At 44.5% G+C, this 23,794-nt stretch overlaps 1 protein-coding gene across 1 annotated transcript; it reads left to right on the top strand.

The window, feature by feature from the left end:
* Positions 1-1,079: 1,079 nt before the first annotated feature.
* Positions 1,080-22,895, top strand: LOC123023291 (killer cell lectin-like receptor subfamily G member 2). The gene is made up of 10 exons (XM_044429784.1): positions 1,080-1,776; positions 2,567-2,664; positions 4,401-4,515; positions 14,161-14,261; positions 14,639-14,691; positions 15,343-15,387; positions 16,540-16,599; positions 18,082-18,284; positions 20,704-20,807; positions 21,991-22,895. The coding sequence occupies exons 1-10, from the start codon at positions 1,552-1,554 to the stop codon at positions 22,163-22,165; spliced, it is 1,179 nt and encodes a 392-aa protein (XP_044285719.1). The 5' UTR covers positions 1,080-1,551; the 3' UTR covers positions 22,166-22,895.
* Positions 22,896-23,794: the final 899 nt, after the last annotated feature.

Here is a 23,794-nt window from a genome sequence, read left to right as displayed (position 1 = left end):
CCAGCAGAAAATAAGAGATGAAAAAGCACTTTGAGAAGCACATCACTAACATCAGGACCAACCATAAAGAATTCTTTTAAAATGAGAAAAAAGAAACCAGCTACAAAGGCAGCTAGACCATTGGATGACAATGGAATAAAAGGACCACCAAAGGAGGATAAAGAGATCTTCCCAACTGAGGATGCAGAACAGATACCTGTTCCTGAACTTACGTATTCAGGAAGGGTGTCTGAGGGATTAAGGCTGGTGGTAATGAAAAATGGTGACAACATCAACCATACTGACAAACTGAATCAGTCACGGGGCCCAGGAGGTATTCATCTCAGACTTACGTATTCAGGAAGGGAGTCTGAGGGATAAAGGCTGGTGGTAATGAAAAATGGTGACATCATCAACCATACTGACAAACTGAATCAGTCACGGGGCTCAGGAGGTATTCATCTCAGACTTCCTGAAGCATTCAAATATGAAATTGCTCACTTTCTTACAAAAATATCTAAGAAGTCCCTAAGATCACGCTCTATCAGAGGACTGAAGAGCAGGCAATGTAACACCAATTTTTAAAAAAGAGATCCAGGGGGGATCCAGGAAATTACAGACCGGTTAGCTTAATATCTGTTCTGGGTAAATTGCTTGGAAGTGTTATTAAAGATAGGACCAGGAAGCAGATAGAAGGACAAACCTTGCTGAAAAAGAATCAGCATGGCTTCCACAAAGATAAGTCCTATCTCATTTACCTATTAGAGTTCTTTAAGAGTATCAAGAAGCACACAGACGGGGGTGATCTGGTAGAGGCTATTCTCGTAGAGGCTACGGGGTCAGGCTGTGGAGAGGTTCCTTGCTCAGCGGTCTCAGAGCCAGGCTGCAGAGGGGCCGTCTGGGCACCTGGCCTCAAATATAAGTCCCCTTGTTCCAATGCCTGACTCTCACTGCTAGCTCCTGCCTCTTCCTCATGAGTAGACATCTCTGTCGAGCCGTCAGGCACGACAGTGTCCTTCCAAGCACCCAGTTCCAATTGGTCTTGTTCAACCTTGCTGCCTAGAGCGGGGTAAAGGCCTGAGCTGTCTCCTCCCAGCCACCCACATGCATCTAATGCAGCAATCAGCAAAAGGTTGGAGAGCACCTTGATTTCTCACAAGTTTTCTTGGATGTCCTAGATGTGGAATTGCACCTGGGTCACCATTACAATGGGACTGCAGTTCACTCTGGTAATTCACTCAAGGGGGACCCACATGCCCTGTCTGTAGTGTGTGTGTGTGTGTGTGGGTGTGTAGGAGGTTCCTTTTGCCTCCCATGATGGTGGGTAGAGGGAATGAGGAACGGCTTCAGATGGCCAGGAATGGGGCAATTTCAGCATTGCAAAGGCATCACTGAGCTAGCATGCACGGTCAGTTCCAATGAAACCATGGGACGGATGAATTTTGTACTTGCGGACTGCAACAGATTACCTTCTCCCACCAAAACCGTCTTTGGAGAGGCCCTCAGTAGAAAACATGGCCTGGTCCGATTCATTCCATTTCTCTTCATGCTTCTTGATCAGGATGCCATGAAATGCTCTGTAACCCTCTGTATTCTTCTGCTGTAGTGGGCCGAGGTGAACAACCAACCTGTGATTGTAAATCCGCAGCAGCCTCTAATTTGACGTGCCACGGCGCTTGGACTTTGCATCAAGGTCGATGCTACTATTTTTCAAAGGCAGAGAAAAATTGGACTGCTAGTCAAAACTTTTGTTCTTCACATAATGCCACCCTGGCTATAATTGAAAATGAGGAAAAGGTGAGACTGCCAATCTTTTGTCTGTCAAAGACTGCAGGTCCTTTCATGTAGAGAAACTGTTGATGCTCAACTGTTATGCTGCATGAAGAAACTGAAGGCTGTATGTATGTATGTATGTATGTATGTATGTATGTATTTAGGAAGCTTCTATGCTGCCCCATTCGCCGAAGCCTCGGGGCGGCTCACAACAATAAATAAATAATCACAATATAAAAACAATATAATTTGAGTCGACCTGGCCAAAGAATAAAATAAATAAATAATATTAACAATTAAAATAACACTTAAATAAAAAGTATTAATTATGATTCAGTCCTCAGCATATGTTATTTATATATACTTTCTGTTTCTATGCTGCCCAATAGTGACGCTTTCTGGGCAGTTTACAACAACTCAGACAATACATCAAACACACAATAAAATATAACAGGAAAATAATCATGCCTTCTCATGAGGGAATATTTACAAGAGGAAAACATGAGTAAAAAGAAAGTCAAATGTTTATGGTAGTGAAAATTAATATAATTTGGAAGATGTTTCTAAAGTCAGTATCTTTTTTTAAATGCTCTTAAGATTCTTGCAGAGAATATAAGATTTGTATAAGAATGTAAAAGAAGTATAGGATTCCAGCACATCAGATATATATATAAATATATATTTTAAATTAATGTATCATTTGTTGCAATATTATGGTGATGGTTATAGATTATGTCTGCATATGCTCCATGTTGCCTTTTTGTCCGGTGAGACAAAGGCCTCTAACATCACCCATCCCTTCTGGCTTCTGCAGGATTTTGTGATGCGCCTCAAAGGCAAAGACATCTTTTGGATTGGTCTCCGGAGAGATCCTAGTGAGCAATGGAAGGGGCCAAATGGTGAAAATGCAACGTAAGTCCTTCACTTACTATCCTGGCCAACTTAAGACTATTCAGTTGTACTTACCAGTATCAAACCTTAAAAAATACCTGGGAAAAACACATGGCTTGGTCTCGGTCAAGGAAGGCCGTGAACATGAAAATGAATGAGGTATCTGAGAGCATTCGAAGATCATCGTAGCATCAGAATATTTTTTTAAAGAAAAAAACCTCAGGCACCACATAGAAAGATATTTGGTATGGACAGGAATGAAGTTTGATATAGACCTGATTTTAATATGCTATCTCCCTGCCTTATGCGGAGAAATTTACTGGGGACTGGAATGCTGCTTTCATTTATATGCTGCACTGTCCAATAACTGTGGCTCTCTTGGTGCTTCACAACAACTCACAAAGGCACAAGCCACAGATACAGGATAGTACAGCAATTTAAACAGCTAACCAGTTTCACTAAAATATTGGACCCATTAAAGACAGCTGAGATAAATTGCCCATCCTATGCATTAAGTATTTGGGAGTAGAGGCAAGTCTTAACCTGATGCCGAACAGATGGCCTTCCATTGATAGACCTTCCATGTTTTCACACTACTTCTTCCAGGTTTGGTCCCATCAGAAACAAATCTCTTAAGACAGACAAGATGCAATCACTGCACAATGCATTTTGTTAGTTAGTACTAGGAGATCTGTTTGAATGCACTCATTATTTCTATACAGTTCTATGCATGCATGCTAGAAAGTTAATGTCACTGTACTGAGCAGGTTTGTGCTATTGGTTTTGTTGTTTTATTTTTTAGCATCCTACTGTTATAAAAACTGAAAAGTCTATTCCTTATCAGATCAACCCACTTAGTTCTGCCCTTATCAGATTGCACATGGAGCCTTCTGAGAGGTGGGTTTAAAATCTGGCCAGATTTCAAAGAAATCTGATTAAGAATGGTTGTTAGATTGTTCTTTAAAACTGCATTGAATTCTGCATTCAGACACACATACACACACTTACATTTCTCTTTGGATACTTTTAATAATGTAAAAAATGGAAGTATGTTGTAGAGTCTCCTTTTTGCCAGTTGAAATACAGGGCATTGTCTTGTGACCTGTAAATTAAAAAGGTAAAGGTTTCCCCTTGATGTTACATCCAGTCATGCTTCTGTTGTGCAGATTCAAACCGACCTTTCGATCAACCAGCCCAGCAGCACAGCAGTTTAAACCACTGTGCCACCTGCAGTCCCTGCCTGTAAATTAATGCCCCTTAAAAACACAAGAGAAGGAGAAGGCAATAACCCTGTTAGAAAAAGTAGAGGACCTGCTTTTCTTTTTTTCCTAAAATTGTTTGGTCTCACCAAAGCTTCACATAGAACCCTTTCACTTCACTTGCTACATGTTCATTTTAAGTAGAGGTGCCAAGGAGAACGAACATTCAGGACCTTTTACAAGAAGGGCAGGCATTCTGTTCCTTCACTTTGGTGAAAAGGTATTTCAGAAGTCAAGATGTTTTAAAGATCCTCTTCTAATTGATAGAAATGAGGCTTAACTCTTCTCTTAAACATTTATAGGATAGAACAGTGAACAGAACATGGTGGGAAAATAGGATTCAGCACAAGAGTTAAAATCCCATTCCTGTAAGACACATAGATGGGATTTTACTATACACATGGTGTTTCCATTTGCTGAATAACTAACGCTTTCCAAGATGCCAAGATGCCTACATTTTGCCATTGCGGACTTGCTTGACTCCAGCTTGTATTTCAGGTTGGAGGTCCTTGGAAAGGGAGGAGATTGTGCGTATTTAAATGATGAAGCCAAAGCGAGCTCTGCACGATGCAGCATTGAACACCAGTGGATCTGCATCAAAGCTGGTCTTTTTTGAAATTACAAACATGAAGAAGAGTGAGGCATAGGCTTCCCCTGATACTGAGAGGCAGCACGGATATTGTTGCTTCAAAGAAATAGGTTTATTATTTCTTCTTTCTCTGTCTCTCCCTCCACTTCACCCTTTCCTTGTGATATGCATTTTTCTGGGTCTGTGAATATGCAGAGGGAGGTCTCCTGTTTACTATTTCTCACATCACTCTCTTATGCTGAAAGATAAGAAAAGAAGCAACCTTGTCTCTGTTGCTGTAGACTATGCTGCCTGAAGTCTTGTGGAAGCTGAAATTTTGATTGTACTCATGGAAGAAGCAGGAACTAAGCCTATATAAAGATTGTGAAAGAGGGATAGGGACCAAAGTTGCACACAGAAGATTTATTTAAGCCAGTAAATGCAGGCAGAGTGTGCAAACTTGTATGCCACTCAATAGTACACGGTGGCACACCGGACTTTGGCTGGTCACTCTTTGACTTAAGGGGATTTTGGCAAGGTACAAGCTCTGTGCCCTTACTGTCCAGCACCAGCAGTGAATTAGGAACAATAGAGGTCATGCATGCAGGAGATTGGTGAAAAAAATGGATGGTCATATACTCATTGGAGCTGTTTGGCCACTGTGTGAACAGAACGCTGGACTGGAAGGACCCTTTTGAAAGTTCTGAAAGTCCAGCCTCTTCTCTAGGAACACAGAAGGGTGAGAGAGGCATCCGAGCTCCACCATGACCAGGAGCGTACCAGTTGGCCCTGCCTTCCTACAAGCATCTCCTTTGTCTTAATGTTTACGATGGATGGTCCATCACTGGGAGATTTGCAATAGATCAGCTAAGTGCCTGATTTTATAGAACCTTAAAGTGCTTGCCTGAGAGTAGCCATAACTACACCTCACCTTGCACTTTCCCCATTAGATTGCAGAAAAAGAATATGTGGGGGGAAAGAAGGATTGGTTCTCTGTGTGTGAAAGGGCTTGTGAGCACCACTCTGGTAGGATGTACAGACTGTGAGCAGAGGATGCACTTAGAGGAACTCTGGTCCTTACTTCTCCTTTGGTGCAAACTCATGCAAGGTTAGACAGAACAAATCTTAATAACTCGTAGCTTTTCCCAGCCAGCCATGGGATTTTGCTGCAGGCTGTTCTATTACTTCTTCCTCAAATATGGCATATTTATTTCCCAAGAATACTCTCAACATTTGCTTGACACCTCATCTCTCAAAGTTGATGAAATGGACTCCAGTACACAAAAACTTATGCCATAATCAATCTGTAAATCTTTGAGCTTCTATAAGACGCTTCAATGTTGCTGAAACAGACAAACCTGGTTACTCTGCATGGCATAATTCTCTGCTTTCTGTACATTCACAGTCCTCTTTGGGCTGCTTGTTTCTTTTTGCTCCCTTCTACAAACCCACACATCCTCCAAGCAACTGTAAGGTGTTCTCTCCCCCCCCCCCCACCCTCCATTTCTTTCCCCCTATTGTTTCATAAGGCTTTTTTCTGGTCGTTGCTCATATTCTAGAACATGTTTTAGAGTTCTTGGGGTCCTTCATCCAGAAAATCTAACTGAAGACCCAGACTTTGTGTAAATTTTCCAGACATCTTTTTTAATTGTGCAAACTGCAGCCTATTTTAAAGGCTGAAATCTTTGTACTGGGTTAATTTGTATCTGTCTGACTCAGCAGTAAAAGTGGTTTGACAGGATAAAATCCACAGGGCTGGATTGAGAAAATCTGATGGATTTCCAATGCCCCAGTCAGATTTCTTCTACTTCTCAAATGTGAGCATCTTTAAAGGATCCTGTCAGTTAGAGAAACAGCTCTTTGTAAAAGGGCACGTATGGACAGGGCAGAGGAGAGCATTTGATTTCAGAAAAAAAAATCTTGGACAGAAAACTTCAAGAGAGGCAGCAGAAGGGGACATGTGTATTGGCAAAAAGCCAGCTAATTCAGGGGCTTCAGATGCAACAGCAATCACCAGGTCTCTGGTACCTTTAGTTCAGCAAGCGCTATTTTGCTCCTGCTCCATGAAAAATGGCACCTTTCCAAAGCACTTTTAGTAAATTTGTGAATCCTTAAGGTGCAGCTGGATTTTTGTGGCTTTTGAGCACAGAAGAGTAAGAAGCCCCTGTCCTCCTCGTACATCCATGCACCTTTCTCTAGCCTAGTTTGTTGGCACCTGATGTCAAGTCATCTCTGATTTATGATGACCCTATGAATGTAACCTCACATTGTCCTCTCCATAATGCCCTGTCCATAACAGTCCAGCTCAGCACTTGTAAATTCAAGGCTGTGGCTTCCACAGAGAGGTTTTCCTCATACCAATTGTGCTATTTTGGGGGTTCCACATGAAGACTGTTTAAGCCTCTGGGTAATCTGCTTTTTATCTGTTGCTTTTCTCTCTGCCCTACCTTGAGAGGTCTGCCTCTTACCTTCTCTTCTTGCTTTATCTTGAATTGCCTTGGGGAAAAAAAGACATACCTGAAATCAATAAACAAACATATGCAAGGTTTTCTGGGCATCTTTCCAGCATCAATAAAGCACAATTTGCTGAAACAGCACTTGACCACACCTCTTTGGTGTCCACACCTTCACAAAATGAAACTGCAAGAGCAGTGATTTACATTTACGTATGGAAGGCAATGCACATGAAGGCACATTCTGGATAAATAGCCTGCCTATCCCCTTGACCCAGATGCCTGGTGCTGAGAACAGCTGAGGAGTATGCTTGTGGGCATGTGCAGAAGCTTCTTGCCAGTGCAGGACCTGTGCATGCATAGGTATGGAAAAGGTGTGTATGTGCATGAAAGACTGAGAGAGGTGATGTCTGTGTCCCCACCCTGTTGCCCATTCAAGCACCTTTCTGGCCAGCTGCAGCAATGAGGAGCTGGTGGCATGTGACTGCATTCCTGCTCCAGCCTTACAGAGAGAACTTCGTGCACGCTTCTCTGGCAAGGCTGGGTGCCAAGGGGTGTTGGCAGGGGAATGTGCAGTTCTCAGCCGGGTGCTGCTGCCCAGCTGATGCTCTCCCCTCCCACTCAGCCATGAAGGACTTCCCTCAGGCTTGCACAAGGGGGGTGGTGGGGATTGACCGGCTAGAAAAGGAAAAAGTCACAGAGCAGAGCAGCTGAATTCAAGCCGGGACTGAGCTGGAGCCCCCATCTGCACAAGCTCCACCTCCCAAGAAGTATCCCCCCCCCCCCGTGCTTTGCGTGGACCCCACTTCCTCAAGCAGTGAGGCATTCTGGGACACAGTGCTTACTTGGGTTTGGCCTCTTTTGGAGGAAAACATGAGCTGAGACGTCAGGCATTTCTGTAAATGATGCAAAGGGGACCTAGGTGAGCAGTCCGACAGAAAGCAAATCCAGCCTTCCACCAGAAACCCGAGAACTGCCTGGCGTTTCCAGAATGAGAGAGGAGCTGTCTGCACCCTCACCTTTGCTCTCTCTGATGCTCAGGTTGTCTGCTTTCACACACCTGGCTCATCCCCTCCCTGCAAACTGAGGTGGGGAAGAAGGATGTGCCCTGCCAGCTTCTCCATCCTTGAGCCCTTTCCATGTCCTGCCAGTTCAGCAGCTTGAATTCATCCTCCTAGATCCAGAAACCTCTCCTGTCCACCCACTGCTCCAAACTGAATGACAATTTGATCAACCACTTCATGCACTAGACCAGACTTCCCCAACCTGGTGTCCTCCATACATGTTGGACTACAGCTTTCTTCATTCCCCACCAGCAGGATGATGGGAATTGTAGATGTGGAATAGCAATATTTCATGGTGGTGATGCTAGTTCGGGGATGACGTTCAGTGTCCTTGGGCAGCTTGAATGAGGTTCAAAAGAAAAGCAGCAATGGATGGGAGCCTCACCAACTTTCCCTGGATATTTGGTCTCAGGGAAGAACCACTGGGCCAGACCAAGGGAAGGTAGTGCAGGAGACGAACTGGGATTCCTGATAAGGACAGAGGATGAAACACCCAGAGTGAAGCAACTTGGGACTACATGCTTTGAACCCTTTCATATATGGAGGTGCTTCCAAAATGCTTCACCTTGGGAGCACAACATAACCTTTCACTGGCAGGGAAGTCACAGTTTGGGGGTTGTGCTGCCACCACACCTTGCTGCCTCCCCTCCCAAGAACCCAGCTGCCATGGCTGAGCTATGGATGCTTGTGTTGTGCACAGTGTGACATTGGAAGCACAGCCAGGCACTGCGGTATTCCACTGTGTATCCATGTTATTGCTGCTGCTGTTATATCCTGCCTCTTTTCCCTTCTAAGGGACTTAAGGCAGCTTACATAATTCTCCTTTCCAATTTATCCTCACAACAACAACACTGTGAGGTAGTCTGTGACTGGCCCAAACTCGCCCATTGAGTTCTGTGGCTGAGTGGGGTCTAAAAACTGGATCGCCTGAGCCTCAGTCCTGTGCTCTGAACCGCTACTCCACTTTGGCTCTCAGGGTGGGATGCAGGGAGGGAGAGCCAAACGTTATACAAGCGGTCCTGTAGTTTCGTCTCATTGTTTTATGCAAGGGAAGCTGGTTGGAAGGCATCCTGGAAAAGTGTAGCAGTTTCCCTCATTACTTCCTCTATTATTTCTTGAGAAAGAGCAAGTGAGCTTCCTGTTATTTCTTCTGAGAGAGAGAGAGAGAGAAGGTGGAGCTGTTAGATAAGATCTTTATGGCAGTATTTCAATATTAATTAAACCTTTTTGGGGGAGGGGCGCAGAATCTGGATTATGTCATTTGCTACAGCTAACATTCCTTCCTCCCAAAGGCAAGCAAGGATAACCATCTCCGCGTGGTCTGTTCCCCACCCCACCGACACCAATGTAGTTTACTTGTGAGTAAGGCCATGAAAGATGATCTGATATGTACACAGAAAAACAAGATATATAATCCCGCCTCACTGCCTTGCCATAAACAGATCGCAAAGGGTGCCTCAGTGTCTGGTGGTGAAGACCAAATGACCCCACTCCATTAGTGGGTAACTGTCAATTGCTATCTTTGTATTTTACGGGTTTGTCAGTGTGCCTCCCTAACCCTGTAAGTTCACGCATGTAACCTTTTCGTTTACTTAACTTGGCCAGCCTGTTCAAGGTAACTTTAGTTTAGAAGGCCTGTCAAAGGCATCTACTTAGAGTGAAATGTAACTTTTCTTTATGGTGTTGTGACGTGTATCCAATCACTTTCCCATCCATGTCAAAGCATCCAATCACCTTCCTGTGTATTGTATTCACTCCCCTTTTGTGTATTCTATATAACCCTAAGGAAAATATCATGGGGTGTCCCTATTTTGGCCACCCATGGATCCATGCATTCAATTGTAAATAAACCTGTTTGCCCTGACAAGAAACTGATTCCGAGCCTATATTGCGGATCGGTGTGACAGATAAGACTTGAGCAGATGTGCAGGCCAGCTCATTGTTTCTCCAGCAAGAGAAAACAGGAAGGCTTGAAAGGACAGTACAAAGTTTTTGTTTTTTCCCTCATAGCGGGAGGGGAGAGAAGCGAGAATGTGCAACTCAGAGAGAAAAGCGAGCGGGGCGGGGAGGCAACTGAAGAGCCTCAGAGTTGCGCAAGCCTCACGAATGCCCCTGCCTCCTTCCTTCCTTCCGATTCATTCCCCGAATCTTTTGCACCAAGTGTCCAGTAGATCGAGGCTCTCCTGTTGCTGCCAAGACAGCCTCCGCCGCCGCCCCCCAACGCCACCCGTCTGAGCACTGCCGCGGAATCAGCCAAGGAGCAGGAAAGGAAACGGCCGCGGCAGCCTGCTGCGAGCGCTCGGAAAAGCTGGGCGCCCCCCAGGCGCGCTGCCGCTGCCTCGTCCCACCAACACCGCAACAGCCCCCCCACCCAAGGCACAGTGGAACATCCCGCTGTAGAAACAAGCGAGAATTTTTTTTTTTTTTAAAGCTACTTCTTCCCATGGGGGCGGGGGGCGGGGAGCAGGAGAAGCAGCTAAAAGCGGGGGAGGGGCGGTGCAACCATTCGACAACGTGAAAAAGCGCCACAAACTTCCATGAACAGAAGCCCTCTAGCATTTTACCCTTTCCTTTGTTTGCGTGCCTTTCTTACAGTGTGGATTAAATCTAATCAGGAGGTATGGACGGCTAACTTCTCGCTATTTGCTTCCTTGAAATGTTCCTTAACCATGCCGGCGAACTCTTGGACTTTGTGCCATCCAGTGGCAAAATGACCCTTGGAATGTGACCCTTACATTAGGGCAAGTAGGTCCAGCATGACAAAGCAGCAAGAATCATACGTGCCTGCTTAGCGACGCCCTGCAACACCCCTTGAAGAGCAAATACTGCTCTCCTTCCTCCTTTTTGTCTAGCAACCAGCTGAGAGAATTTTCTGCCGCTCTGGCTCAAGACAGAAAAACAACCAACACCGTCAGCTTTGCATAAGTACTCCTCTGATTCATAGCGGAATGGCTTTTAAATTTTAAACCAAAGGAAAATCAGAGGAAAGGTGGGATCCTGTGATCTGCTACAGAGGCTACATGATGATTTTGCCTTGGGAAAAACAGCTGATGTCTACAACTCTTTGAAATTACCATGATGAAACACTTCCCTTGATTTTATTGTGAAATGCTGCTGCAGGAAGATGTTATATAAGGCAGCCCTCAACTAAAGGTCCGCACACAAACAAGTGAGGTATTTTTATTTATTTATTTATTTATTAAAACATTTTTATGCCGCCCCATTCGTATGTGAGGATTCCCTGCTTGTCCAGGCTTTATCTGTGGGGTAAGTAGTATTAAGCTAGCAGAAACTTGAGGCAGGGTTCCCTGGAAGGAGAGGGTGACCAGGGATAATGAAGATTGGTTTTGGCTATTGGGCAGTATATATACTAAATGCACCCATGATGATGATGTCTTCCTTTCTGTACCACCCAAGAGCCAAAGCTCTCCAGCTGGCTAGACAAAGGTGTGATGTGAAAGATAGCAAAGGAGTTTTTTTGGGGTTCAATGACTCACTGTACGTATGAAACCTGCCTTGTGGCTAAAGTGTCAGAGGAGGTGTGGAGATTTGTAAATTCTGATACTTCAAAGTGAATGCTCTGATTGTTGTAGTTGTTGTAGTTAGTTGCGAAGTTTTGTCCGACCCATCACGACCCCACAGACAACATTCCTCCAGGCCTTCCTGTCCTCCACCATCTCCCCCCCAGTCCACCTAAGCTCACGCCTACTGCTTCAGTGACTCTACCTAGCTGCCTCATTCTCTGCTCCCCTTCTACTTTTGCCATCAATTGTTCCCAGCATTAGGCTCTTCTCCAGGGAGTCCTTCCTTCTCATTAGGTGGACAAAGTATCTGAGTTTCATCTTCAGTATCTGGCCTTCTCAAGAGCAAGCAGGGTTGATCTCCTTAGGACTGACTGGTTTGATCTCCTTGCAGTCCAAGGGACTCGCAGGAGTCTTCTCCAGCACCACAATTCAAAGGCCTCCATTCTTCGGTGCTCAACCTTCCTTATGGTCCAGCTGTTTATTTAAAGCAGTGATTTTGTGAGAACTCAGACAGGGCAGTGGTTACAGTGTTGGATGGAGAACCAAGTTCATATCTCATGCTGCAAAGTTCACCAGGCAACTTTGGATTTGTCACTCTCTCACAGTCCGGCCCACATCAGAGGGGTTTTGTGAGGATAAAAGGGCAGCGGGGTACCCTGTATATTACACTGAGCTTCTTGAAAGTCAGGGTGGCAGGATAAAAAGAAATGATCTGGCTGTCACAGTTTCTGGCTGTAAGAGTCGTATAGAGTGGTAGTAATACCTTCTCACTCTAGAAGCCACAATTCTGGCTTCAGCAGGGGCATTTTCACCATTTCAGATGGGAGGGGAAATATGCCGAAGCTGGAAGGAGACTAAATGATGAATGGTCAGGCCACGTGTGTATCCGTCTTTGCAAACCTGGAGAGAAGGATTTGGCCTGCAGATGCAACATTCTCCACCACTAGGCTCTGAGCTCTGCTCTGCCAGAGGATGGGGGGGAAAGCTTATCAAAATGCCCCAGAGCACAACCTGCATCATGAGCAAGTTCAAACAGAGGCAAGCAGGTGCTCTCTGGGAAGGCTAATTTGGTCAAGATTTTAGACCAACACCTGACATTGGTCAAGTCACCCCTGATTAAGTGAGGCCTTCTTCCAAGGACTTCATAAAAACATTCTGTGGTTTTGCCCTATTATTGTGAATCATCCAGAGTTTTCACGTAGAAATAATAAAACTCATGTTAATACTAAAATCAATACTTATGCTAATATAACCGAAGCTAAATGACATTAGGATTTCTAGTAAATTTAGCATCTGTGTCCGTTCCTTCACATCAGTCACCCAATTCCCTTCCTCCTTGTTAAGCGGTCCTACCACCTGTCTCCCCTTCCTCTTGCTATTTACATGCTGAAATAAACCCTTTTTGTTGCTCCTGATATTCTTTGCAAATCTCAGTTCGTAATCAGCCTTGGCCTTGCGAAGAATCCTTCTGCAATGGGCTTCCTCCTCCTGATATACCCCTTTGTCTATTTGCCCCAGTGCCCATTTCCTACGGAGGTTCCTCTTGCATCTAATCCCTCTTAACACTTCTGTTTGCATCCATGGCAGCCCTCTCCTTTGCATCCCCAGTTACTAACTAGAGGTACTGCCAAGGCTTGCACCTCCAAAACTTCCCTTTTGTGTGCCATCCACCCCTCCTAAGCTCCCTTGCCTTCCAGTACCCTTTCCCAGGAGACTCTCCCCAGTCTGGCCTTCAATTGGCCAAAGTTGGCCCTCGTGAAGTCCCAGCTTCTAGTACTCAACATGCTGCACATCCCCAGTCCCCTCATCTCAAAGCAAAGGATGGAGTGATCACTCACATCCAGAGCTCCCACAATCTGCACCCCATCTATTAGCTTCTCCCTGTTGGTCAAAACCAAGTCAAGGTTCTTTCTCCCCCTTGTCACCTTCCAGACCCTCTTCGTGAAAAACTCTCCCTCTATAGCATCTAGGAAGGCTGTATCGCCAGCCTTGCCCCTGAGCATTTCTTACACAATAGTCCAATTAAAACAGAAGTTACTGGATGAAGGCACAAGCCACAAACTAGAACAGGGTCCACCCTTCTTGGTCTGTAAGCTCTCCCTGCATGCCTGCTTTTGCTCAGCTCTTGCAAACTTCTTCGCTTGACCTTCAAAGCCAAGTATTGCCATGCCCAGCTCATTTACATACCAATCTGCCTTCAGTGCAACACGAAACTCTTGGGGCTATAGATCAGTTACATGCAGCAAACTTGGGTGGCTTCCCTGTTCATGACTTTGTAAGATCAGGGCTGGAATGGGGTGAGGGAGCTGAGACAAGATGGATACAGGTAACAATGGAAAGGATGAGTATGAGGAATAATTATTCTTTGCAGGGCAAGGACATACAGCGTGGAAGGGAGGAAAAGGGGAAATGGGAAAAGGGGGACTTGGTGGGCTGGGGTTGCTCAGTGGGAGAGGACATGGAGCCAAGAATGTTCAAGGCATCAGAAAGTGCCAGGCAAGATGCTCATGCCTGCACCATTTTTTTCTAAAATCTAAAGTTTGAAAGAGGAAGTGTAAAAGACAGCCAAATAGGCAACCAAACCACCACCTGGACCATAGAAGAGCCAACAACGGTTGTTCAACAGCTCTTAAGGCCTAGTTGTGACTGCATCCGACTCTTCCTTCTCTGCCCTTGGACAGTGGAGATATCTGTAGTCCTGTGGAAAGAGATGATATGCAACCCCGGGGCAATGTGATTCGTCAGAACAGGTAAAAACCACCTCAGACTAACAATTGTGTATGATTTTGCATAAGCCACCTGCTTAGGGATCCTTCTGGATCAAAGTGCAGGACAGGCAAGATAGTTCTTCCGTTGAAAGTTCAAGGTTAGGGCAGACAGGGTGGGACCCACCTCTCTCCTTGCTGTCCTCTTCCAGTATCTGCTGCCTGAGATCCAGTCAGTCGCTGAATACAAGAAATGGACTTGTAGGACCAATTGATGCATTCCAGATGATCTTGGGGTGAGGTGGACATGGCAACTTGGGTGGATTGCTAGGCAGCAAAGCAGGGAAAGCATGGCGGTGGCGGTGGAATTGGATTAGTCAGGTCCTTGATCTGATTGAGTGTGCTTCTCTCTGTTGAAATAGACAAGGTGTCCCTGGTGCCTTACCCAGAGCAGCAAGACTCCAAGAAAGGCAAGGCAAGTCAGAAGGAGCATGCTTTGGCTACAAAATCTAATCCAAAAGGCAACTCAATTTTTGTCCAGCCTATTGTTGGGCTGGTTACTAAGTCCTAAGAGTGTGGGGTTTATTCATTTACTTATTTTCGAGGGTTCTTCAAAAAGTTTCCACACTTTAAAAAACTCGATTTATTAAGAATTTCAAAAACAAATTACATCATTTTCCTTCATAGCCACCTTTGTTTGTGATGCATTTGACTTTTTAATGCCATCAGCAAAAAATAAATAAAATATATTTATAAAATATAAAATATAAAAATGCAGAAACTGTTTGAAGACCCCTCGTATTTTCAAATTTATAGGCTGCTGAAAAGCCCTGTAAGGGCTGTCTAAGTAGCTAACAGTATTAAAAACAGGCCAACAGTACAATTATAAGTAGAAGGGGGAGGAGGGGGGAAAAACCTGTTGGAAGCAAAGCAAACTCTTACAATCAGGTATTAAAATCAGGTTTTGAAATACTTTTGAAAGAGGGCAGGTTTTGCCAGGTGCAGAAATGGAAGTAGTGATGGCACCAGGTAGACCCACTCCAAAGGTGGGGAGCCCATTCCAAAGGTGGGGGGCAGCCACTGAGAAGGCCCTTCTTTTAATTGCCATCCCTTTTACTTCTTTTAGGAATGGCTGTTCCAGAAGGACTCATTCCCAGAGTTCAATGGTTGGGTAAGAGTATATGGGAAAAGATACTCCTTCAAATAACCAGGTCCCAAGCCATTTAGGGCTTTGTACATCAAAACAAGCACTTTAAATTGGGCCCAGACTTCAAATGCCAATTTGTGTAATTTATACAGAATAGGTGTTATGTGGGCACATGAACCCAAACATGGCATCAGACACACAGCCCTAATTTGGAACAATGGGTTGTGGGTTGAGTGTGGATCCTTGTTGAAGTGTGGTTATTGCATTGTCTGAACTCAGCTGTGCTAATAAGCCAAAGCTTGTAAATTACATGGTGGGTTGTAAGCTGTGGGTTGTTCACTATGGCTTGTTATTTCAAATGGGTTCAGACAACAGGATAACCCATGTTTCATCAGCAACCCATGGTTCAATGGGAAATGGCACCCTTGAGTTTGGGTTATTGTGGTGCCTTGCATGTAGTCACAATTTCACAGAAGATCTTTACAAAGTCTGTGGAATTGCAGGTCTAATTCACACATGTAAGCATTTGTAGGCATGGCTGCTTGGCAGTCAGAAGCTGCTGAATCCCTTGAGGGTGTTCCATGTCACCAGCTGTTTTTATGAAGTGGATTCTTAGTGAGTCCCATCTTAGTCCTTATAGTCCCATCGTTTACTTTTACACTTATTTCCCTCTTTGATCTGTTAAGCTGCTGCTGCTGCTTTTTTTTCTTCTTCCTCTTCTTTCTCCCCCCCTCCCTTCCTCTTGTGAGGATTGTTGGGTTGCTCCCCTTTGTAGTTCATCCCATTGTTATTTATGCAAGTGTCACTCTTCTGCTTTTTTATTTAAATGCTTTGTAAGCTTATATTTGGCAACATAGTTTGCTTTACTGAGAACAATTCTGAAAGTGATGTCCTTGAACTTTGTAGTCATGTCTTATCACAACAATTTAGATCAATTTATGATGTTATAGTTATTTATATTGTACACAGTCTTGAAGGAAAAAAGAAAGATTGAACTATGCTGGGGGCAACCTGGAGATTCCTTCCATCGCTTTCCTGCATTTGTACTGCCTTTCCTAACTTGCTTATTCCACTAGAGCCGCAAAATGCTTGCTCCAGTTGATATCAGTTTAGATTTTCCTTGCCCCGCTCTCAGCAGTGACATCAGCATAATCTTTGTGTCTTGTTGTTTTTCAGGGAGATTTCTTATCTGGCTTTTGATAAGTTTTCCGATCATCATACTTATAGTGTGGATAGGTGAGCTTCCTTGTTATCATCGCTGTTTGCTTTGGGATGTATCTCAGCAGTCCTCCTGTGGCATCCCTCTCTCTGACTCCAGCAGTTGGCTTCTGCGGCCCCATCCACATGGAGCCACAGCTGTGCCTTCTGGCTCCTCCTTACTGGGAAGCATCTGAGTCAGGATGAGGGGCTCCTTCCCACCCAGTCCTTGCCTTGCCTCTTACCCAATGACTGGATGAGATGCAACAACAAGACTGGCCCTGCTCACATAAGCTTTGGATCCACATCCTAGGATTGCCAAAAGCAACATGAAAATAGCCCAGGAGAAGCATCTCTCATGATTCCACCAAACGGCTAAGTGGTCTGGGCCAGAGTGAGTGAATGGAATGAAAAGGCAAGTCACCGAATTTTACAAGGAATCTAAATGTTGGTGTTTCCCATTTGTGTATCCCTCCCACATCATCCCCCCCCCCGCCACTCAGCTCACACCACATGCAAATTAGTGCATCCCCTGAGGTGTTACCCCTGTGTCTTTCAAGTCACAGCCCTGTGTGTGCCTGTAGGGAAAGAGGGGCAAGGACCCCAGCTGTGCCCAACCATCTGACAGGAACATGGTAGACCCCAGAGCAAACAAGCCACCCTGCGTGGCTTTCTATACAGTGTGGCTTGTTGTGATGTGCAAACCTGCCCAGCCTTATAGGTAGATGCAGTAATCATCTGGAGCGTACATGGTGAGGTCGTTCCAGAAAACTGATGGGGCACTTTGAATTTACCTTTCTGGAAGTAGCTCAGGCCCCATAAGATATACCTTTGTTTAGAAAATCTTCCTTTGTCTTTGAGTGGCTGGCAAAGAGTCAAGTCAGGATTAGGTCATGCTGCAGATTCTCTGGTGTCTCACCCAGCAGCACACAAGCTGTTTTGGGGAATTAGGTCCCAGGTAAGCTTCAATTAGATAATTCTGTTCCATTTAATCTTCCAAACAACTGACTACTTCTAAACTTTTATCTGCTTGGTTCTTTAGTAAATATACTCAGTTGGAAAATAAAGCTGATCTTGTCCTTTTTGTCTAGCCTAAAGGTGGTCTTATTTAAGTGGACAGCTTGGCAAACAGGCTGACCTGACTTTTCTTTTTCTCAAAGAGTCAAAAAGAAGTCCCAGGAAAGCAGTCTGTCCTTTTCTATGAGTGTAAAAGCCTAAATTGTTGTGTGCCCAGCATGTAAGCTTTTTTTTAATGGGAATGGTGCTAGAATATAGACAAAGTATATCTAGCTGTTTGTCCTACCTCACAGAGGTGAGGATGCAAAATCCCATTTGTAAAATGGGATTTCTTGGAGAGGGATTCCTGGGTGAAGAGATGGGACCCCATCCTTGAAGATTTTCAAGAAAAGATCTGGCAGGTGTTTACTGGGGAGTGCCTGAGGTACAGGGGTGGTGAGTATATCTCTTTAAATTCTCATGGGAAACACAGTTCAAAAGACACTTTTCCTTCTACATTTGCAGTATGGGGAAGCCTTAACCCTCAGGAAACCTCCTCCAATGTGGATATCTCTAATTTGCCTGATCATGCGTGTCCAAGTGGCTGGATCTACTATTTAGGAAAATGCTATTTTTTCTCAGAGGAAGAAAGGAACTGGTCTGACAGTCAACAATTTTGTGATTCTCAAGATGCCACTTTAGCTCTGATAAAAACTGAGCCAGAAAAGGTGAGATGAGCAAATATATGTGAGAACATTTTACATGCGAGAGAGAATGGTTCCATGCAGCACCATGGAAGGTCTTCAGATATAAGCAGAAAATTAACTGTTGATAAAACTTGCATTGCCATGACATGACACTAACAGATCCTCCATTGTGGCTGCTAAAGCACCATTCAACTGGTTGGGTTAAAGCTGCAAGGATGAGATGGTGCATTTGCAGAAATTCTCTTTTCTGCACAACCTTTAAGAGTACACAACATCCTGAAGAGCCATAAATGTAACACAATTGCTATATAAAGTCCAGATAGGGTGTATTTGGGGGAAGGCAGGTGCTGTGTGGACAGTGTTTTGCAGATTGTCAAGCATAATCTGCTCCATCATCCACTCACAGATTAAGAATTTTCCTCCCATTGGAAAAGTACTCCAAAAATGCATAGAAATTCAATGTCAGAGGAATCTGCAAGGTAGGAAGCTGTGCAGGACACATCCTTTCTCAGCCCTGCTCTGCCCTCTATTGGTTCAAAATGTCTGTTACGTCCTGATGGCATATTTAGCTAAAATGTACTGCTATTTGTGAGTATAAATGCTTAACCAGTAAGCATAGTCAGTGTGCTAATGAAGTGAGCACTGCTGGTTATTGTAATATTGCAACTTAACTGGGAAAAATAATGCAGAATCCTTGTAGCACCTTAAAGTCTAATGCATCTAATTCTGGCATAAGTTTTCATGAATGAAAGCCTGCCCCATCAAATCCATGAATTATTATCCTTAGGTGTAGAGAAACATGGGTGGGGAGAAAAAAAATTGAGCAGAGCAGTTGGAGAGAAATGAAATGCCACATTTCAGGCAATGACAATTATATTAAATTGGGGTGAGCAACCCTATCACCCCGGGCATGCATTGTGGAAACTCCCACCCCATCACAGTTGGCCTGGCGAGAACAACCCTGGCTGCAACTCTGAGGTCAGAAAATCATTCTTGGAGATGCAGAAAGAGGGGCTGGCAGAGGAGGGGATGGGAGAGGCCAGGATATACTTGACCCAGAGCCTCCTCCAGCCTCCCCCACTCCCTCCCTGAAGTGCCAGGGAGAGACCGAGTGAAACAGCAAAGACCAGAGGACAAGCAGGAAAAGATCAGTTCTGCCGCTCCAGCTCTGCAGAGTTTAGCCTGCAGGAGTTTCAAAAGCCTCTAAGTTGAGGGGATTCCAAGCAGTGGGGAGTTTAAATGAGTTAAAGGCTTAAAGCTAAATATTATAATATTTACAGTGACCCTTCTCAAAGCATTGTTGATAACACATGGCCATTATTATTATTATTATTATTATTATTATTATTATTATTATTATTATTATTATTATTATTATTACATTTCTAACATTTCTATTATTATGTTAATTATATGTACATTTTGCACTCACTTTCCTCTGCCACACTTTATTTTTAATCCTATAGTTCTCTGTGTGTGTTCAAATGCAAGCTCAAAGACAGCTCAGCCATATCTGTCTCTGTCTATATCTATACGAGGAAGATGGACATTGTTCAGAGCAGTGAATTATTCCAGGAGGGCTGTGGGATTCTGTCTATTGAGTTGACCAAATGCGGGCGCCTTCCCTAGAATTCTGGGAAATTAAGGCTGCACAGGTTTGGAGCCATGGAGAAGACCACAACCTTCCCCAGCCCTGGCAGCCTAACACCTGTCCTGACTTTAATACAATAGAAATGAACAGGGAAATACCGAAAATACTGCAGTCTGTGCTTGGCTCACATGCTGCTGCAGGGGTTAAAAGAACCCTCCTGGTGTGGACATTTCAGACAGGAGTTCCAGAGCTCCTGGAATCAAATTCATTTCAGGTTCATCAAAAGAAATAATCCACCATGGGGCTGTTTCCCCAAAAAAGAGGGGTGTTAAAAATATTATTTCAGTGTCCATTTAAAAGAGCCCAATTGGTCCAATATTACTGGATTCTGTCATTTGTACTAACCCTCCATTTCCCTTATGGAAGGGGTAGGCAAACATAATGTGTGGGAGCAGATGACCCTCCATGGGCCAAAAGACACCAGGGGGTAGGAGCTTGTCCCAACAGCATTTGGTTGCAAGCAGTCACGTTGGGAGCACCCCTGATGTGGCAGCTGGGAACCAGCCTCACCAGCCCCTCATCTTCTCCCTCTGGGGAAAGGATGTGGGGCAGGTGAAATGGGAATGTTCCCAGTTCTCTTGTCTCTAGTCTGTGAGGGGACTTGTGTTCTGACTGCCATGCATTGAACAGGTTTTCTTATAGTACTTGTCCTCCGGGCTCATGTAATGTAGATTTCAAAGGCAGATGGGCATTTAAAATATAGCACACAGAAGGACGAAGAGTTCCTTTAAAGGAGAAAGGCATTCCTTTAAAGACACCATTTTGAACCTGCATTTCTGTCCATCTCAGGCATTCGTTCTGCGTTATATGGGCACTGTCGGTCACTGGATTGGTCTGGCCAAGGATTCTGGCCAAGCCTGGAAATGGGTAGATGGGACAGAATTCAAGAACACGTGAGTCCTTGTTCTACATCTCAAGAGTCTGAAATGGAGAGAGCAAAGTAAGCCATTCCTTAGAGATGGATTTGGCGTTTTCCTGCAAATGCCAATGTCTCGGATATGGAATATCTTACAGGAGGGTCCATGCTGCTTTGTCAGGGCTGGGGCACCTGCGGCCCTACAGATGTGGATGAACTGTTGCTGGCATAACTTACTATTGGCCAAGCTGGTTGGGTCTGATGGGAACTGGAGTCCAACAGTTGGAAAGCCACAATTGCCCAGGACCCATTATACAGTGGGTCACAAACGCCTTGGGTCATGAACAAAAATTTCATGAAAATTTTGAATTGGGTCACAAACTCCATTTTGGGTGGTGACCAAGTTCGCAGCCATCTAGCCCCCCCCCACACACCGAATGGGGAGTTGGCCATGATCACAATCATGTTCATGCAGGGAACACATGCGTAATCACGGCTGTGCTGCGCTGCGCCCATCTTTCCTGCACGAACGCAACTGCGATCCTGGCCATCTCCCCACTCAGGGGTGGGAGGGAGATGGCCGCGATCATGCTGGTTGGGGCAGGGGAGATGGCCAAGATTGTGCCTGTCTTTCCTGCAGGAGTGTACCCATGCCAGGATTTCTTTGAGAAGCACCACCCCAACATAAATGTAACGAACAGAGTGTTGAATCTGATGAATAATAACGTGGTCTCTCATTTCTAGAGGGTTATGCAGTGCAGGAAAAAACAAGTGACTATAGACATATTTTTCACCAAAATTGACCCTGTAGCTAAGAGACAAAGAAGAGAGGAAACCCCCCAGAGATTTCCCCAGTGTGCTTAAAAGCTTTCAGTAAAATACAAGGAGGGAAATCTTATCATATCCCCCTGGGGAGATAATTCCCTAACTGTGGTGCCATCATTAAGAAGACTCTGTCCCTAGCACTAGCCAGTGAAATGTCTGGAAAAATGGTGACCCTAAAGTTCAAACAGGGTCATATGATCAAGAATAGAGCTTAAGGTCCATCTTTTCTCTTATGAATCCACTTGAGCACCAGACACCCTGCTTTCTGGCTTCCCAAAGAGTGAAAATGCAGTACCTTTTTGTTCTGAGCAATCTGCTTTGGCATATGATTTCATTCCTTTGAAACGGGGAGAATGTTGAGCCTAACCTGTTGATACTTGGCTCTTTTGTTGCAGGTTGAAGGTGAGAGGAGAAAATGGAGACTGTGCATACCTGAGTCCTCCCAACTTTGCCATACCTTCACCTTGCCATGTAGCAAGGAAGTGGATCTGCAGCCACCTTAATGCTTATAGAAGGAACATGCCTTGTTTAGAGGAGATGGAAACCATTGATAAGCACATACATGAATAGATGGCCTCAGGTTGGGAGATATTATAGCATTCTTCAAGTATCTGAAAGGCTGTCACTAAGAGGCAGGACAGGATCTTTTCTAGGTTATTCCAGAGTGCAGGACACAGAATAATGGAATCAAGTTAAAAGAACCCAAATTTAGACTAGACACCTAGAAGAACTTCCTGGCAGTCAGAACAGTGCAACAATCAAACCTATCACCTCGGGAAGTTGTGGGCTTTCCCTCACTGGACAGTCATTTGAATGGGGTAGTGTAATTTGGTGTCCTGCAATAGCAGGGAGTTGGACCCAATGACCTTCTGCCCCCTTCCAGAAGATCTGTGATTCTAGGTCCTGGACTGCAAGGGCAACCAAGACTCTGTGCTTGTTTTTGCATGTTAGAGTTAAAAAGTTAGTACATATTTTGGGCTGCTGGTAATCTTTCAGGCTACAGATCAGAATGGAGCCAACATTTTGTTCAGATTGCGATACTGGATACCTTCCAACAGTTGCTTTCTCATATACCCAATGATTGCTGGAGAAGTCTCCTGTGAGTCCCTTGGACTGCAAAGCGATCAAACTAGTCTCTCCTAGAGGAGATCAATCTGTTAGAGTGTCTAAAATAGTTCTGTTGGCTGAAAATAATATTCCTGATAAACATGATGCAATTTCTTTAAGAATATGTTGGTAAAATAATAGAAGTTTTATAAAAATTCATTACAATAATAAAGATTTGGGGTTTTGCATTGTACGGAGTATCTACACTGAAGGAAATACAGTGTTCATGGGGATAAAGGTGTGTGTCCTTATGGGAAGAGGAGGCTTAAAAAGTCCAGAAGTCCCACCTGACTCCTCCACAGAGGATACCTAGAGGGACAATTTACAAAAAGGTGAATTTGCATATTTCAAAGGAATATTGGAGTTTTTGGGCAGGGAACTTTACCTGTGGGCCCCCTCAAACCTAGAACCAGCCATGAGTCAGCCTAGAGCCAGTACTAGTAATTTATGTACTGGTTTGTATCACTATATTAGGCTACACACTTATAGTGCATATAATGAATTAACCAAGCAGCACAATCAGCGCAGTACAGCTAGGCTAAGTGGATCCCATTCAGTTCTGTGGAGCCAAATGAAGAGGAAGAAAATCTGTTTCTCATTTCAGAGAATGGCTTGCCATAGACAGATTTAGCTCCCCTGCTTCTGCCCCATGTACACACACCTTTATACTCTCCCAGATACATGACTACTTTTATATTGTATGGGAAATGTCCCACACTTGGAGCATTGAGACTGCAGGAAGAAAGCCAGCCCACACCCCCAGCTGCATCAGCATCTTCCTTCTTTGGTATCGTCTTATCACAAAGGTGTTTCTCCCCACTGAAGGCCGCCGGACCAGTGGCATGTCTAAAAAAGACCTCTGGACAAGGAAGGCTGCAGATTATACATACTTGATCATCCCTGTTTTGGTGCAGTGAATTCTGTCAGTCAAAACATAATGCTTCCATTATATTATTGCATGCACCAGCTAAGTGGGCCAGTGACATCCCTCAATAACAAAAAACAAAGCAAAACAACCCCCAACCCTGCCCCCCAAACCCTCCCCCACAGCTCATTACTGACATATCAACAAGATGCTACACCTGAGTCCAC

The sequence above is a fragment of the Varanus komodoensis genome, unplaced genomic scaffold (assembly GCF_004798865.1).
Source record: "Varanus komodoensis strain SLA01 unplaced genomic scaffold, ASM479886v1 scaffold207, whole genome shotgun sequence".
Classification (NCBI taxonomy): domain Eukaryota; kingdom Metazoa; phylum Chordata; class Lepidosauria; order Squamata; family Varanidae; genus Varanus; species Varanus komodoensis.
This window is presented reverse-complemented; position numbering and strand designations above follow the sequence as displayed.